Source organism: Mytilus trossulus, chromosome 7, assembly GCF_036588685.1.
Source record: "Mytilus trossulus isolate FHL-02 chromosome 7, PNRI_Mtr1.1.1.hap1, whole genome shotgun sequence".
In the NCBI taxonomy this organism is placed as follows: domain Eukaryota; kingdom Metazoa; phylum Mollusca; class Bivalvia; order Mytilida; family Mytilidae; genus Mytilus; species Mytilus trossulus.
This window is the reverse complement of record NC_086379.1, coordinates 64810362-64828678: the sequence shown is the minus strand read 5'-3', so window position 1 is coordinate 64828678 and position 18317 is coordinate 64810362. Positions and strand designations below refer to the sequence as shown.

The 18317-nt window shown below is 32.0% G+C and overlaps 1 protein-coding gene and 1 long non-coding RNA gene across 2 annotated transcripts in view; one reads left to right on the top strand and one right to left on the bottom strand.

The window, feature by feature from the left end:
• The first annotated feature begins 1765 nt into the window (after nucleotides 1-1765).
• LOC134725575 (uncharacterized) lies at nucleotides 1766-7410 on the top strand. Its single transcript, XR_010108569.1, has 3 exons — nucleotides 1766-1927; nucleotides 2776-2849; nucleotides 6601-7410. It is a non-coding gene; the product is annotated as an uncharacterized LOC134725575 (long non-coding RNA).
• A 7711-nt stretch (nucleotides 7411-15121) lies between these two features.
• Nucleotides 15122-18317, bottom strand: part of LOC134725574 (ankyrin repeat domain-containing protein 54-like) — a 31991-nt gene continuing 28795 nt past the window's right edge. The window contains exons 5-8 of the mRNA XM_063589509.1: nucleotides 17336-17407; nucleotides 16813-16860; nucleotides 16404-16528; nucleotides 15122-15921 (exon numbers count right to left, since the gene is read on the bottom strand). Of these exons, the coding sequence (XP_063445579.1) occupies nucleotides 15742-15921; nucleotides 16404-16528; nucleotides 16813-16860; nucleotides 17336-17407 (425 nt within the window). The 3' untranslated portion in view covers nucleotides 15122-15741. The remainder of the gene's footprint in view (nucleotides 15922-16403; nucleotides 16529-16812; nucleotides 16861-17335; nucleotides 17408-18317) is intronic.

The following is an 18317-nucleotide window of genomic DNA, read 5'->3' as shown; positions in this document are numbered from 1 at the left end:
TGACCTTTTCTCATCACTTGGCATCCGGCGTCGTCCGTCGTCGTTAACTTTTACAAAAAAAATTCTCCTCTGAAACTACTGGGCTAAATTAAGCCCAACTTGGCCATAATCATCATTGGGGTATCTAGTTTAAAAAATGTGTGATGTGACCCGGCAAACCAACCAAGATGGCCACCACGTCTAAAAATAGAACATAGGAGTAAAATGCGTTTTTTGGCTTATAACTCAAAACAAAAGCATTTAGAGCAATCTGACATTGGGTACATTTGTTTATCAGGTCAAGATCTATCTGCCCTAAAATTTTCAGATGAATAGGACAACCTTTTGTTGGATTGCTGCCCCTAAATTGATAATTTTTGGAAAATTTTGCCGTTTTTTGTTATTATCTTGAATATTATTATAGATAGAGATAAACTGTCAACAGCAGTAATGTTCATCAAAGTAAGATTTACAAATAAGTCATATGATCAAAATGGCCAGTTGACCCCTGTAGGAGTTATTGCCCTTCATTGTCAATTTTTAACCATTTTTCGTAAATCTTAGTAATCTTTTACAAAAATCTTCTCCCCTGAAACTACTGGGCCAAACCAATCCAAACTTGGTCACAATCATCATATGGGTATCTAGTTTAAAAATGTGTGGCGTGACCCGGCCAACCAACCACGATGGCCGCCACATTTTAAAATGAACATAGGGGTAAAATGCAGTGTTTGGCTTATAACTCAAAACCAAAGCATTTAGAGCAAATCTGGCTAAGTTAATTTGTTTATCAGGTCAAGATCTATCTGCCCCTCGAGATCTGCCCTGACATTTTCAGATTGATAGGGCAACCCGTTGTAAGGTCGCTGCCCCTGAATTGGTAATTTTAAGGGAATTTGCCGTTTTTTGTTATTATTTTGAATATTATTATAGATAAAGATAAACTGTAAAAAGCACTAATTTACAGCAAAGTAAGACCTTAAATTAAGACAACATGTCCAAAATGGTCAATTAATCCCCTAAGGAGTTGTTGTATTTTATAGTCAATTTTTAACAATTTTCATAAAATTTGTAAATTTTTACTAACATTTTCTACTAACACTTCTGGGCCAAGAACATTATAGAGAGAGATAATTGTAAGCAGCAAGAATGTTCAGTACAGTAAGATGTACAAATACATCACCATCACCAAAACACAAGTTTGTCATGAATCCATCTGCGTCCTTTGTTTAATATTCACTTAGACCAAGGTGAGCGATACAGGCTCTTTAGAGACTCTAGATTTATATATAAGGACCTACAGTAACACTTAAACAATTATTGCCAAATGCGTCCAGAGTCAACAAACACTTTAATTATTTGATTTCTTTGCGAATTTTTACTACATCAATGTGGCTTTAAAACTTGAAAACTGTGGGGTGTTTAAATCGCACGTTTTACTACATATTTTGTTTGTTTATGAAACTTTATATTGAACAGCTCACTAGCCAAGATTTTTAAATAACAATCCACATATTCAGAATATTGAAGAAAGTCACATCGATTATGGAATGATTGAGAATGAATTGGTTTGTTGTATCTTGTGGCAAAAAAAAATGTTCCGTCCTAATATGTGTGTGATTTTTGCCACTAGATACAACAAACAAACTGATTCTCAATCATTCCATAATCGATGTGAATGTTCTTCATTAAACATCTTTCTCGGTGTTACCTGATATAAATATTGATAATATACATGTATTTATCAACGAACTATAAACAATACATTTTCACGGGTGATAAAACTAAAACCGACTAGATAATATCAGGAGGTTGAACGGGGAAATTTAAATGTACATGTAAATCCCAAACCTTATCAATATTTTACTGATTTGAACAGGTATTTTATCTATAAAGTATTAACATTGACAAATATCTGAACAGAAAATACGGAAATAGGACTTACAAGGTATGTTTAGTTGTCATTTATGTCTAAGCAAAACATGAGCTTAACAAAATTTAGTATTATCAAAGAAATATTCTATAAATTAGAAACGTGCTATCGGCATAGTATGGCATACTTGTAAAGCTATAGTTATTTTGAAAATACCTAGTCAAGTTTAATAAAGGTAGAGGTTTTTTAAGTCAATTATATATATGGTACCAAAACTTTAGTCTCTAAAACCTAAAGCAATGCTTAATAATTTTGTAACTAAGAATACCACACAAAAGCCAACCAGCTGACTTTCGGTGAGATTCTTCAAAAGCAGCGACTTATAGTGGCTATGTTTAAATTCAAAACAAGTTGGCGTGGCAACATGGTAATTTCCTTCCTGGATACCATATAACACTATTTTGTGCATTTTTCCTTTGATCTTTTTTTTTGTGATAATTTTTCAGGTTTTTTACTATTTAATGACAACATTTTGACCCTGTGTTGTGGTTGAAGCGATCATTTTTTTTCCAAAATGGATTGATTTGCTAGTAATTAGTCAGTAGTAACTAGGATTTATAACTTTTATACGTCTAGCTTGCAAGTAAAATCTGGACACATCCATGTTAGCTGCGGAACCGTAGCTCATATGCATGTACACGATTCCGCAGCTACATGCATGAAACATACTATTTATTTAGTCTTATTATGTTTAAGAGAGAGCCAATAGGAATTGTCCAATAATGAATTTGAATTAAAAACATAAAAAATATAGGTGATAAAATTAAATCCCACAAGACTAGCTCACAAGAGGTATTATGTAAAAATTTAAATGTACATATATTAAATCCCGAATCTTATCAATATTTTACTGATATGAACAGGTATTTTTATTTGTACTGTACAAACAATAGGAAATATCTCACCAGACAGAATGTATGGAGATAGGACGCACAAGGTATGTTGAGTTGTGGTTTCAAATTTCGCACAAAAAAACTACAAAATATTTGAAGTTAAAAAATAAATATTGAATATTCGACCTTGCTGGTATATTACGACACAGCTTTTCGCAGTTTCTGATTTGATTAAGATCAGTAAAAGTAAAGATAAAAGTGAAATGCATTTAGGTTAAAAACACCAATGTTTTACATAGGTGATAACAAGTTCGTGACTCAATTTAATGTATACCATAAAAACCGCTTTTTGACTATTAAACATTAATACCAAACACAAAATGCTGAATACTTTCAAACTTTTGAAAACCGCACAAACTTATTTGGGATGCATAGGTCTCTCTCTATATATATATCTTTATTTCCACAAAGGTAGAGAGATGATTATACATATTTCATATTTGCATGCATGGCTTCCAGGCATGCACTTTTATACATGTACAATTGTGGTTTCGAAGTAACTTTTTTATAAGTATGATAACCGACGTGTAATAACTATTGATTTGTCATCCAGATACAAAGAAGTGTTACTTTCCAATGCCAACTCAAACACTGATCAGTAATTAAAATATTACTTTTATGCAGAGATAATATTTCTTTTGAGTTCTAGGCTAGCATCACCTTGAACATCGTCCATAGCGGGAAAATGTTTGCTCGAGTTAAACAAAAGCTATAGAACTATAATAGTACAACTATAAAAGATTTTTGATAGTTATAACCATGATCCTTTGGTAAGCTCCCCATGTATTCAGCCATCGTTTGTTTTGCCAGCGTTATTGATTCTTTTCTTGTATTATTTAAAGATCTTTAGTACTTAAAAGTAGTGTTTTGAAAGTGTAGTTTTTTTCTGCATTTATTGAAGAATAATATTGATTGTTTTCTATTCCTAATACATTTATATTCAATATGATCGTGACACAAGGTACATTTGTTATGTAAACATTTAAATTTGTTCATTGTTTGCAAAAGAAAAGTTTCGACATAACATGCATTGCCAGTGTCTTAATTTGATGAATACCATCATTTTTTCATTTATAGAAAACAAAGACACATTTTAAAAATAATTCTTACATTGTAAAATAATCTTAAGAATATTGATTAGGAGAATGCATTTTTCCAAATTTCCCCATCAGCATACAGTATAAGATTTAATGTCATATTTAATTCGCTTTCTAGAAATAAAACAGTACATTTATATATAAGAGGATATATTTACTTATTCATGCCAAAAGATGCATATGAAGATATGCCGTCAGTTATGATTTTCTAAATGCTGCATTTAAAACATCACAATACTCACACGATATACACAATGATAAGTCAAGTTTAAAATCAGTCAGCATGGTCATAGTCGATAGCATCTTCGCTAGCCAAGGGTTACGATCCGCTCCCGCTCTCTTCACTCTTCATTGAAGACAGCGGGAGTGGATCGTTACCCTTGGCTAGCGAAGACGAGTCAATTTCTAGCACATAAAAAAAACATTTAAATATATCTAAGACAAAACTGTAAAGGTATATTTTTGTATTATATATAGTTATAGTAATTATCCAGTTGATCATTTTATGATTTTTTTTAATTACTTTTTATCAATATAATAGAAATTTTCAACTAAGCGTCGCATCCTAAACCTCACATTATGCATTTTAATTGCCTTTTCATCATTCTAATGTTTGCTGTCGCGTCACTGTTCCGGGTGGTGAGGAGGTTGTGCGTTCACATTTATGTTTGTCCCAACCATATTTTTTGTGTCCATGTCCGACAGATGTGGCTTTAAGTAAGTGGTATTCTGTGGTTGCTGTCTACCATATTTTTTATACATTTATTGTTGAACAATCAACAAGATCGTTGGTTTACTCGTTTGAATTATTTCATGACATTTAGTCGCCTGGGACTTTGATGGTTTACTACACGGTTTTCATTTTGTGTTTTGCACATTGTTGAGGCCGCATGGTGAATGTACTTGCTTTAATTTGTTTTTGTCCTTTTGTGTCTGGTGGAAAGCTGTGTTCATTATCACTGAACTAGTATATATTTGTTTAGGGGCCAGCTGAAGGACGCCACTCGGTGCGGTAATTTCTCGCTGCATTGAAGACCTGTGACCTTCTGCTGTTGTCTGTTTCTGGTCGGGTTGTTGTCTCTTTGACACATTCCCCATTTCCATTCTCAATTTTATATTTGCAATCATACCCCGTCACATTATTCTATCATTAAATGCCGTATAACGAGAAGCCTTTCCATCACAGCAAACTGATGTTGCCATTGACTGATTATAGAGTTTTTCAAACTCATCGGCTCCGAAGTATGGTGACCAAGAGCATAGGCTGCGAAGTATTGTGATCAAGAGCATAGGCTGCGAAGTATGATGGCAGACAAGTATATTGGTTACACTAGAGAACATTGCAAGTCGAAAAATCATTGTTTAATTCAGTGCAACATACATCTATCGTTGCCTAGAGCTGATATTACGTGGAGAGAAGAAAAAAACCCGATTTAACACAGAATTGAATTGCACGAAAATCCATTTAATGATTTGGCTTGCTTCTTTTGAGATAATATTTTCAATCAACCTATTTACAACACTCCGTTTCGCAGAAACATATGCTGTTATCAGCCCTGCACTTAAACAGTCCACCAGGATCGAACATATATAAACGAAAAAATATAAAATAATCATTTATATGTTCTGTGAATGTACAAAATATGGTAATATAGAGCCAATGCAAAAGATGTACATTTTAATCCTTGGTCCAACATAGTTCATCTAAAAAATTCAATGATTTTTTTTTGTTTATTTGTCTACAGTATAATTGTTTTCGTTAACTAAATAACATAGTTTCAGAGATGAAATATGTACAATTCAACATATTTTGCATGTATGAAATATAAATAAATAAATAAACGTGAATTAACCAGGAGGACATACTTTCACTGATATATAGTTTATAAATCTACACAATTTTTCTAGTAAGACAATATCGACTGAAGTAAATAAATTTTTTAATTTAAGAATATTAAAATTGGTACAACATTAGTGTGGTAAATATTTATATAGGTCTTTTTTGACTGAAAAAGGACAAGGCATTACATAATGGAATTAATCGCCGATGTCAGCAGATTCACAAAGGAGAATCGAGAAATCGGGAAAGCGAAAAAACGAAATCGAGAAATCTATGTCATTTCCCGTTTTCGCTTTCGTGTTTTTGCTTTCTTGATTTCTCGATTTCGCATTTTCGCTTTCCCGATTTCCTGATTACTCGATTTCGCTTTCTCGATTTCCCGATTTCGCGATTTCGCGTTTGCAAACTGAAAGGAGAAAACGCGAAACGCGAAAAGGTGAAATGGCCGCATCCAGCCATACTAAACTGATCTGTTAAATTTTGCTCAATGCTTAATACAATCCATTTTTTTTTAAATACAATCTTGATTTTGCCATATGTTTGACATTCCACGATTATCAAACATACTTTTCATAAATAACAACCATTTGATTTCAATTTCACACTTTTATAATTCATATGTATGTAACATTGACAAAATCTTGTTATCAAGTCTGTTATTAAGAAGGTTGCACCAAAATTTTATCATCCGTAATATTATACTTCAAATCACATATTTTTTTTATTTTCTTTTCCTTTTCAAATGAGTACACATTTCCGGAAAAATGGGAAGTGTCTTGTCAGTTAACTTATCAACAAGGGAAAATCGTTGGTAGACGCATTTTTCATATTTAAAGTAAATATTGACTTTTATTTCAGAGAGAGAAAAAAACATAAGGCGTTGGCATTTCAAATAGAGGACTAGGAGCTATCGTATGTGATCATTTCACACGAAGATCGACTAACTTGCAGAAAGAAATAATAAGGTTTAGTCAAATGTTGTTTATTGAGGGAATAGCCTTTAGACAGTTGGATATATTGTGAACAATAAAATGTGAACAAGAAACAAGACAACAGATTTCATCTATTTATACCATAACAACTTTGGAAACATTACCAACAGCTGAATAAAATTTGAAAAGGCAATGTTGTCATACCACGATTCTATGAACAGCTACATGCTTATTTACGCCGTTTTGATATGTAGTGTACTTGGATTGACTTTAATTTCATATTTTCTAGCACGTACATTCAAGACATGCAAACAATGGATAAAATAATACTTGATTGTTCAAACAATGGTTTGGGAATACAAACTGTAAAACACTGCATAACATAAATCAGTAAATGTTGGATGACATGTGAAGATGCAGGAAACAAAGGATGAACTACTGTCGTCCATGTATCTTCTTATATATTTATTAAATAAAATCAACTATGATGTAACATTAAGAAATTGTATATTTCTAAACCATAGCTATAGTTAACAACACTGACTGGAGGAACATATTTCATGTTTTTTGTTACATGCATTTATATTGAGATTTCTCGTTTTGTGATTTCTTGCCATTTTATTCAGTATGTCGATGTACGTAACAGACAGTTTGACATTTTGATTAAATTACTTTATACTTCATAATTTCTGACAAAAATTCCTTTGTACGATATATCTTCAAGTGTCTCCTTTCATTGAGAGTGTTGATTTTTTGTTGGCTGTTAGAATGTTATTGTTATCTATATGAAGAAAAAAACTCTCTATTGATATCGTGCGACCGAAGCACTTTTCTGGATTTACCTTCATCGGAAACACTCAAACAGTCACGATTTGAATACAAGTGATGTAGATAATAGAGGTGAAAATTACCAAAGCACTATTCAAACTGACAGCACTATAAAAATAAGAAGATGTGGTATAATTGTTAATGAGACAACTCCATACCTACCACTTTTTCAAAATGCCCATGGGGGTTTTGCGTGCAAGATGGCTTTCATAGTCCTAAAAAACCTGCAAGGGGACCTGCAAATACATTTTAATGTTGTTTTCTAGTTTCTTCATACTTTCATAAGTCGAAAGTCATTGTAAAAATAATTATTTTAATTATTAAATTGCTCTTTCAAAATTTCTGTTTGGGAGCCTCCATGGAGGAAATCCCCCGCAAATAGTGACAGTTGGCAGGTATTCAAACTTGAAATCAAATGATCAAACCTTCAGCAATGAGCAAAAATCTGCCACATAGAAAGCGAAAAAGAGACCTGGTATGTCAAATTCAAAATAATTCAAACAAAAAAACTAAACAGTCATAATAATGAGCCAAACAATAAACAAAAACATGATATCCAACAACAAACGACAACCACTGAACTAATCCTAACTTGGGAAAGGTACTTACAGAATCATGCGAGATTAAACAAGTTCAGGATCGACCAACCAGTCCCTTACGTTGGACAGCGGACCAACAGCATAATAATATTTATAAAGCTACAAACGAATAGCAAGTAGCTAGGATACACAGCAACCAACATCTATCACTTAATAACAATTTTTTCTGACCTGGGACAGGCACACATAGAATGTGGTGGGGTTGATAGATATAACAAGATTTGATATGACTACTAATGAGGCAACTCTCTGTCCTAGTCACAATTAGTAAAAAGTAATCCATTATAGTTCAAAGTACGGCCTTCAACACGGGGCCTTGACTAATACCGAACAGCAGGCTATAAAGGGCCCCAAAAATGACTAGTGTACATGTAGAACCATTCAAACAGGAGAAGCAACGGTCTAATCTATATTTATTACAAGCATTCTGTAAGTATTGCATGGAAATACATATTCCCCTGCCGGTTAAAAAGTAAAATCACAAAAATACTGAACTCAGAGGAAAATCAAATCGGAAAGTCCATAATCAATGGTATTGGAACAAAATTATAACTAAAACTATATCATGTTGTAAACTATCTAGCAAATATCAAGTCAATATCTTTAAAAATGACTAAAAATATGTTCAGTGGAAACTGATTATGTAAATGAATTTTGTAATTCCAGGGACCATGATCACTCGACATTTAATTATCTGACTGGATTAAAATTTGAACTTTGAACTGTAACTTGTCATTACAAGAGTGTACACACTGAAATGTCTCGCCTTCTTTACTTATTATTGATATTGTGTTGACAGTCTTTGATATAAAGCTTTATTATAACTGTCACAAAAACATGGGAACAGTATATCTAACATATAATAATATTAACATTGTTAATATATATGTTCCTGCATAAACTTATTATTAACCAAGAAAACTAAACATTGACTAATGAACCATGAAAATGAGGTCAAGCTTAGAAGAACCATGCCAGGCAGACATGGACAGCTAACAATTCTTCCATACAACAAATATAGTTGCTTTTAGTTTAATAAGAAAAACAGACCAAAACACAAAAACTTAACATAGGTATGAGGACCTTGCAAGGTACACTCATACCAAATATAGTTATCCTATTACTTATAATAAAGAGAGAATTTAACCTTACAAAAATCTTTACTTTTTTCAAGTCTTCACTGAACCATGAAATGAGGTCAAGGTCATTAGACATATGACTTACGGAAACTACGTAACATGAGGCATCTATATACAAAGTATCAAGCATTCAGGTCTTCCATCTTCTAAGGTATATGCCGCCACCAGATCAATATCCCTATGTCGAGCTTTCCTCAACAAAAGTTGTAGGCTCGACAATAAAACTATAATTTATTATTCAAATCAATATCTTCAAGCATGACACAAAAAGTGTGATTATTTGAGTGAATATTTTAATTCCAAAGACCATAACTCTGCACAAAATCATCAGACCAGAACAAAATTACTACTTGAACTGTAACTTGTAATGAAAAACAATTATCAAATCAATATCTACAAGCATGAAGAAAAAAAGTGCAGAAACATCAAGTGAATTTTCTAGGTCCTTTTGATAACTTGTCATTATAAAACAATACACCAGACAGACAGACAGATCAACAAACGAAGCTGGGACATCACAACATAAGAATACATTATATAAATCAACAGAAATGGACTTAGCAAATTGATTAAACAAAAGTACAGTTTTGTGATCATTGGCGATCAATAAGAGCTAGTTCAAATTCAAGCCCCAAATCAAAGTGCTTGTAAGCAATGAAGAGTAGAGATTGCATTAATTTATCAGTGCCAGAAGTAAAAAAAAAACATTTGTTGAAGCTTATTCAACTACAGTTTCGGAAAAGGAAGATAACTCCAAATTTAAACAATGACATCATTGATATGTTTTGAACAGATTTAAGATTCCTGCAACTTGAACAAGTTATGTACTTTCCTTAACAAGTACAACATCATTTTGTAACTTGAATATATATCAATATATTACATTGATAAATGATCATAAATTTCTGGGAATATTCAATGATAGGATGTTTAGAATGTCCGAAGCACTTTTCTGGATTAACTTCATCAGAATTACTTACCCAGCTATAAAAACATGCTATTTTGCCAACTTGAATTAAGATATTTTAATCAGATCCTGCAAAATAGCCACTGTCAGGTCAATGCTTAAGCTACATTGTTCTAGATGTCAGCACTTCTCATTTTAATTTGTTTTGAAAGACAAAAGGCAGATTAAAGATGGCTCAATATAAGTTTTAGGGATCATTTTGATAATAGCTTTGTCAATTCACCTAACAGTAAATGATTTTTTCTAGTTTTTTATGATGACTGATGTCAATCAAAATTGTACTTTATCAGTGCACATACTTTATATCATCACACCAGATGGAATAACAAGAAGAATTTCTTCTCTGTTCAGATTTGCTCTAAATGTGTTAGTTTCAGTGATATATGCTAATCAAAGAGCTGAAAGCTCTGAAGAAAAATGACGCCACTGTCTCTAATATTTGGATAGTTTTTATGCAAGTCTTGATTTTCACATACCGTAATTTGTTTAACAATGCAACATGTCTCGTAAGCATATAATTGATATTCGTATATGTGTGTGTGTGAAGTGAAGGTGCCAACTGGCTGTTTTTTTTTTAAGACAAATGAATAGGTCAAGACTACCTGAATTGTACAAATAAATCCCGTGGAAAGGCTTCTATATTTCTCACTGGTACATAGGCTGAATCCGGGTCCATTCGCGCCCATTCACGTTTGCGCCAACTCATGTTCACCCCCTTTCACTTTCACACCCTACATGTTCGCAACTAATCTTAATTGGTTTTGTGTTTAATAACTCTGTAAGCAAGTGTTTTCTTATAAGTATAATTGTTGTCATTGTCTCAAAATTATCTTTTGTGTTTTTCCTTTAAAATCTTCAATGTTTTACTCATACCAAGCTATAAATACATTCAGTATTTACACCAAAGCAATTTAAAACAACAATCATGATTTTCCAATTATTCAACTTGAATTTGAATTAAAAATTGGGCGCGAATGAGTAGAGTGCGAACGAACCTTGGGTGTGAACGTGCTAGGTGCGAAAGTGTATTGGGCGCAAACAGACCTGATACCACATAGTCTGAACCCCCTTCTCCCACAAAATATGAAGTAAATTAAAAACAAATTGTTCAGAGAACAATTGAAGTCTTTCCACTAGAAAAGATCTATTTTTATATTGAAATATGAAAAATCAGTTTAAAATGTTAGTTCCTATGGCTTTATGACGTCCTATTAACCTATGACCTTGACCTCAATTTCAAGGTCACAAACCATGGACCTTGAATCAAAATATCCTAGGTCTTTAATATGTTTGGTTAATGAGTACTACCACTTGACGCGTAATTTTAAATGTAAGATGGACAAAAACTCCCTTTTATTGTATGCGCAGCCTTTCAACCAAAATATACAAGTAAGGACATGTCGCAACTAAAAATTTATGAAAAATTATTTGTCAAAATGTCATACAGTATTTGAAAAGAAGTGAAAATAAGCCAAAATCAAAATTTATAATATGACCTTGACCTTTGACATTGACCTCATTTACATTTTTAGTACCAATGACCTCATGAAGACCTTAGGTCTCTATCAGTTATGGTTTACCAGTTGAAAATGCATATCGCTTGAATCAAATGAAAAAGGGTGAATAACTCTCATATGGAGTCCCCATAGAGCTATGGTTCAAACGAATATTCTTATCCTAAATATGTAACGAGCAATTTGGTAAAATAAATTCTTTTACGGTTACGAAGGAGAGGTGGCCACAAGAAAAACAGTGTTTGGGGAGATAACTCTTACAACATAATGTATTTTGTTATAATTACATTTGATATATGTTTCATTATAATACTTTATTCTGATTGGCTAACTGCACATCACATGTTATTCCTCAAGCAATTGCATCACTCAATAAAACTTTTCATTCATGATAACACGTGGTCCCACAATAAAGTGCACAGATGAATTGAATAAAAAAGTTATAAAATTCGTGTTTTCATGATCCTAGCTAAAAAAAGTAATTATAAGTATTGAATGTTTCTTTTTGTAACCTCATAGGGTTGCAAAAGCGTTGACCGTGTGCACATTTTTAGAATGAAGCGCGTACGCTTACGCTTACGCGCTTCATACAAAAAGTTCTTCGGTCAACGCTTTTACACCTCAATGAATTTACAAAATACATTTTGTATGTATTTATTTTTCTCAACTACATGAATTTTTTGGTGTATTTTTAATGATATATATGAGTTGTCCAAATAATTATTACGTCTGGCAAGGCTTTTTAAATTTTATTCTGGGACACCTTCCTATGACCACAAGGCTATGTTAATTTTTTTCTGGGACGCCTTCTTAGGAAGCCTTCCTACGAACGTCTTAGGAAGGCGTCCCAGAAAAAAATAAAATAGCCTTGTCAGACGTCATTATTATTTGGACTAATACATGAGATATTGGATATTTTTATGCATTATTTAACCAGTTGAGTCTTTTACAGGATTGTTTGTTTAATGCTGTTTAAACATTACTGAAAAAAAAACCACCTTAAATTTGCTAATTATTTGGCATGAAAGTTTAATTTATTGAAAGGGACTCATAGTTTTCCATTTAATTTTAATAATTGTCTAATGGTAAAATGGTTAAAACAATAGCTTCGTTGTTTACTTTTATACACAACAACATATTCACTTTGGTTTCGATGTTTACCTAATATTCACTATGTACTTGGTAACAGTTATTAATTAATTGAATAGAAAATATTATAATAAATATTATTGGAAGCCGAATTGACGTCAAATAGGTGCCGATTTGACTAGATGCCAATTTAACCAGGTGCCGACTTGACTTGTACGTTTCAATTCCTCTGCGATCGTTTGCGGTATTTTCTTGAGAAAACCTATTTTCCATCATCAAAGAGAAGAAGAAACTGCTTGAAATGATTCCCGAACGCTTCGTGATTGTTAAAATAAGTTTAATTCACTCAAAAAACAATTTTAAAACTTGCGATGTTTAAACAGGAAGTTTCAAAAGCACGTGTAAAAGAAGAAATTAACCGGTGAGAGTGGAAATCCGTACATAACATATATCCCTATAGTACGACTTTTAAAGCAAAACAGTTTCATCCTTTTGTAAAACAAGTCTTAAATATACCTATCACATTAATGTTTGAAGGGTCTTAAGCTTATTCAAACCATATAAGTCGGTATGAAACACCAAAACGGAATGATAATAACCGATTACGTTTTGTAGTTTACAAAATTCTGGACTGGTTCCTGTCAAACTACAACACTTTGTTCGACTGTAGTGGAATACAAACAGAAACCAGTTAGTTTGTAAACTGGTTCCTGGCTGATTACTACACAATGCTCATGCATAATGATAACACAAGCACATTCCAGTTTGTATTGAAATTTGTAAATACGAAACCAAGCGCGGTAGGCAGAGAATTCAGGTCGGCAGTTATGGAACAACGACTGCGTCATTTTCCAAAAACAGCATTTTACCCCAGTGTTCTATTTCAAGCCATGCTGGCCATCTTGGTTATAGGGAGGGGTCATCAGATGCATTTTTTAAACTAGATAAGCTAAGGAAGATTTTGGCCAAGTTTAGTTTCATTTGGCCCAGTAGTTTCAGAGGAGAAGATTTTTGTAAATATTACAGACAACAGCGATGGACAACAGACCGCAAGTTAAGAGCAAAGCTCACTTGGCCCATTAGGGTCAGGTGAGCTTAAAAGCGTACCCACAACAGAATGACCATTTTAACTAGCATTCCCCTATCCGTTGAAAATTCATTGTACTAGAATGAAAGGCAAACTTGATCTATAACTTGTCATGGTGTAGCTAGTCGATAGACTATATAACAAATATCAAGTCTATATCTTCAAACATGACATACATGTGTACAAAGTGTGGAAAACTGATAATTTAAGTGTGGAAGTGAATTTTCTAAATCCAAGGGTCATAACTCTGCACAAAATCAATAGATCGGAACAAAATTTAAACTTGATCTGCATGATAAAACAATATACCAAATATCAAATCAATATCATCAAGCATGAACCAAACAAGTGTGGAAAACTGATTTGCCAGGCTGGTGGATGGGCAGACAATCTGAGTACCTACCAGTAGTACACAGTTATTTCGCAGCACATTTCTTTTAGACAATAAATGGAAATAAAAAAAATCCCAACTGCCCTTTCTCAATAATATTTTTACAGTGTGTTGTACTACTCTTGGGACAAATTATTTCAAAATTTTAGAAAACTCCATCAGCTCTAACTCAAAATATAGACAATTTATGTAAGGGAGTCTTGAAATCTTTTGACAGCTTCGGAAATGCTAATTTCTAATCTTTTTCAACTACACCAAATCCCTACCTTACATTGTAATTCATGAATCATTTTTTTCACAGTGTAATTTTATCCCCCTTCTTGCTATATGAGGCATAAAACGAAATTACAGGTAGGTTACTACTAGGGTATATTAACAATAGTTTTTTTTTTATAAACTGTTTAGTTTACAATTTTTGAGTTTCTTATAACATGTCCAACTAAACTAAACTATATATAATCTCCATGAAAATGAGACTTGCAAATGCATTTCCAATATCATTTGGAAGGTGTATAAACAAAATTGACAAGTAACACACTGTCCACACTAGGGACTTTATTCATGGACAACGATAATCAAGGGATGATAATTGTGTATTCGGACAAGACAGACAGATGGAAGAAGTGCAAACCTATAGTACCTTTGGCTTCGTCAGTAGGGGACTTATTAAAAATGACCATCTTTAAATAAAAAATATCCACCTGGACAAAAATCCCCAACTTTTGTCAAGCTGATCAAGTTTAAATGTAGATCCAATGATTAGAATGTCCCATACTTATTTTTCTATAAAAAAGATTAACAGCAATATTTGAATTCCCAAAGAATAAGATACATTTACTGTTTTTAATAAAATTTATTGTTGGATTTTTTTTTACATTTCTGTGAGTACATTTCTTTCTATCCAGAAAATCAGTAATATCCAAATGTTGGACAAAAAAAAAACAATTTACTTATATATATGTGCTAAGCAAATGCAATGCTCATGTTTTCTTTAAACCTTTTCTGAAGTTTTTAAAAATGGCAGCCACAAGCTATTAACACGTATTTACACTACTATTGCAATTAAAATCAATTGAGTATAAAATTTGACCACATTTTAACATTTGATATTATGAGACTTTTGTTTATATAATTTCCTCTTCATTTCTGCATTTTAAAAAAAGATTCAAAAAAGATTTTTAAAAACATTTTAAAAAAGATGTGTATTTATCTCTGTAAAACATTAACTGAATCATACATATAACTTTGCTATAGATTTATGTGAATACACATAAACTTATTTATACCCATATAACTTTCAGCAATAAATATAGCAATCACCTTTACAACCCTGTTGTCTTTTGTGAAATATTGAAAGACAATTGAAAAAAAGAAGAGATTTTATATCTCTTGTCATGTTATACAGCTATTCTTTCTGATAGCCAGACTGGCAAAATTTGACAAGCGCCTCATGTCACGTTACATTGCTATTCTTTTCGATAGCCAGACTAGCAAAGTTTGACAAGAGCTGGTTGACATGATCCACGTCTTCACGAGTTGATACTTGTTTAAGTCTATCACAGAGTTCCTCTAACTGACCAGCATTTTCTGTCTGACCAGAGATATTCAGAAAAGTCTTCATCATGTCTGTTACCTAAAATTAAAGAATTGTCAATGGGTTAATTACATTTCAAAGATACTGTTAAAGAATAAACTGCTGTGGAATTTTAATGCTTTGTCTCTAAATCTAATTTTGTTGGAATAATATTATGTTATTTCTAACTTGAGAAATCAAGTTTTTTATCAGGCATTTTTGTCTTTTTTATTTGATAAACTTTGTTGTGTTGATATTGTGTATTCATAAATTTAATAAATATAAACCCTTAAGAAAATATACATTTCAACAGAAAAATAATGAGTCATGTTATAATAAGAAATACTTCAAGAAAACAAACAAATATCACCCACAATTCTCAGCATCAGAATTTAATACAATCTGGGTATTTAATTTCCCATCTAGTAATTGTATTAGCTATGCTTCATTGATATTGAACCTACTGCTTTCCTTATTCTTTAATTCGTGACAATTCATGAAAATAATCAAGATTAAAATAATTGTGTAAGGGAGATAAGTACCTCTAAAGCCTCGTCTTTGACTCGCTGAGATGAGTAGGTCTTGTCTTCTACAAGGAACTTTAACCTTGATTTGGCTAATGTTATAGGAGTTCTACCAAAGTTATCTACTGACTTTATATCAGTACCTAGAAAAATAAATCATACTATAAAAGCAAGTTTACAGTTACAATTATAAAATATAAATGACAGCATTTTTTCGCACAATGTAATAACAACAGAAAAATAAAACCACAATCTGACATGGCAGATAATTTTGATTTGTTTTTAGAAAAGTGAGGTTAAAAGTTAGGCAAGCAGACAATAGAATATTTAAACATCTTTGGCTTTATAGCATAAACAACTAAGTTCTCTGAATGATTAATCCTATATACAATGTATTCACATCTCTTAGCTATGTAATATAACATACCTGCTTTAAGCAGCAGAGTAACTGTTGGCACTTTTCCAGTACAAGCAGCTGAAAGATTAAATATTTATATATATATATGATTTTTTTTTAAATGTGAGTTTAATCTTAATTAATTTTTTTAGCAAAATGATTTCCTTCTTTTCCATTTACAATATTGCTACCTTACAAGCAGTAAACGTTTACATTTCCTTTTATCTAAACATATTTTTGCGAACAAAAGGCATGTTTGATATCAGCATATGTTTGGTTAATACACTCCATAATATATATATTTTGCAAGAATGCAAAACCAAAACTGCTGTAAAATGTAAAAAATCTTTGCATATAACTATGGGACATGGGTACCAATCAGTAATTTAATGTTGATTTTATGCAATGAAAATTTTGCTCCTTGTAAAAGTTTGGTAGCTTTCCTGAAGATTAATTCTTTCATATGAAAAGTCTTCAGGCTGAAAATCTGTGGTAAAGACCTGTTCCTTTGCTTCTTTTCTTGTTAAAAATCTTAAAAACTACAAGAAGGTACCTAAATGCAGCGGTGTATTTCCAAGAAGATCTTTCAGATTTGGATTGGCACCTTTGTCCAACAATGCTTTAACTAGAAGAAAATAAAATATCACAATACATTTGGTAGTGACCAGGTAGTCATAAGCAAGTTTTCATTTTTGAATTTTAGACAGGTACATCAAAATTAACAAGTAAATAATATATTTGAATTAAATGATTTTTTAAATGAAAAAAAGTAAATGTCCTTTTATTCTGCAATATAAAGTAAACCAGATGCTCCGCAGGGCGTAGCTTTATACGACCGCAGAGGTTGAACCCTGAACGGTTGGGGCAAGTATGGACACAACATTCAAGCTGGATTCCGCTCTAAATTTGGATTGTGATTAAATAGTTGACACAGCATAGGTTTCTGACACAGAATGAATGTATTGAAATGAACTTAAAATTTTTGTTTTCTCTTAGAGCAATTCACTATGCTGTTGAATATTAATCCTCTCAAAAAAATGTTTGAAGAAATTTTCTTTTTATTTATGAAATTTCAAATGAGAAAAATTGAACCCAATTTTTTAATCACATCCCCCTTTCCCTTATTCCAAAACTAATTTCAATTAAAATATTCTAATGGAGTTTGCAACAATTACTACTCATTTAAATACATCATAAAATATTAATGGTAAAGATTATTTAAATTTATCAGTTGGTAGTAAAAAGTGAATATACATTGTATATTGTATATAACAAAGATTTAAGTTGATTCTGGACAAAGAAAGATAACTCCAATTAAAAAAAATTCTTGCAGATATTTCTTGCTTACTATACTGGACAAAGAAAGATAACTCTTAATTAAAAAAAAAATTGCAATTTCACAATATTGTGAAATTAGATATTTCTTGCCATTGCACAATACTGTGCAATTGAAAAGACTTGCTATTGCACAATACTTAATATAATAATTTTAGATCCTGATTTGGACCAACTTGAAAACTGGGCCCATAATCAAA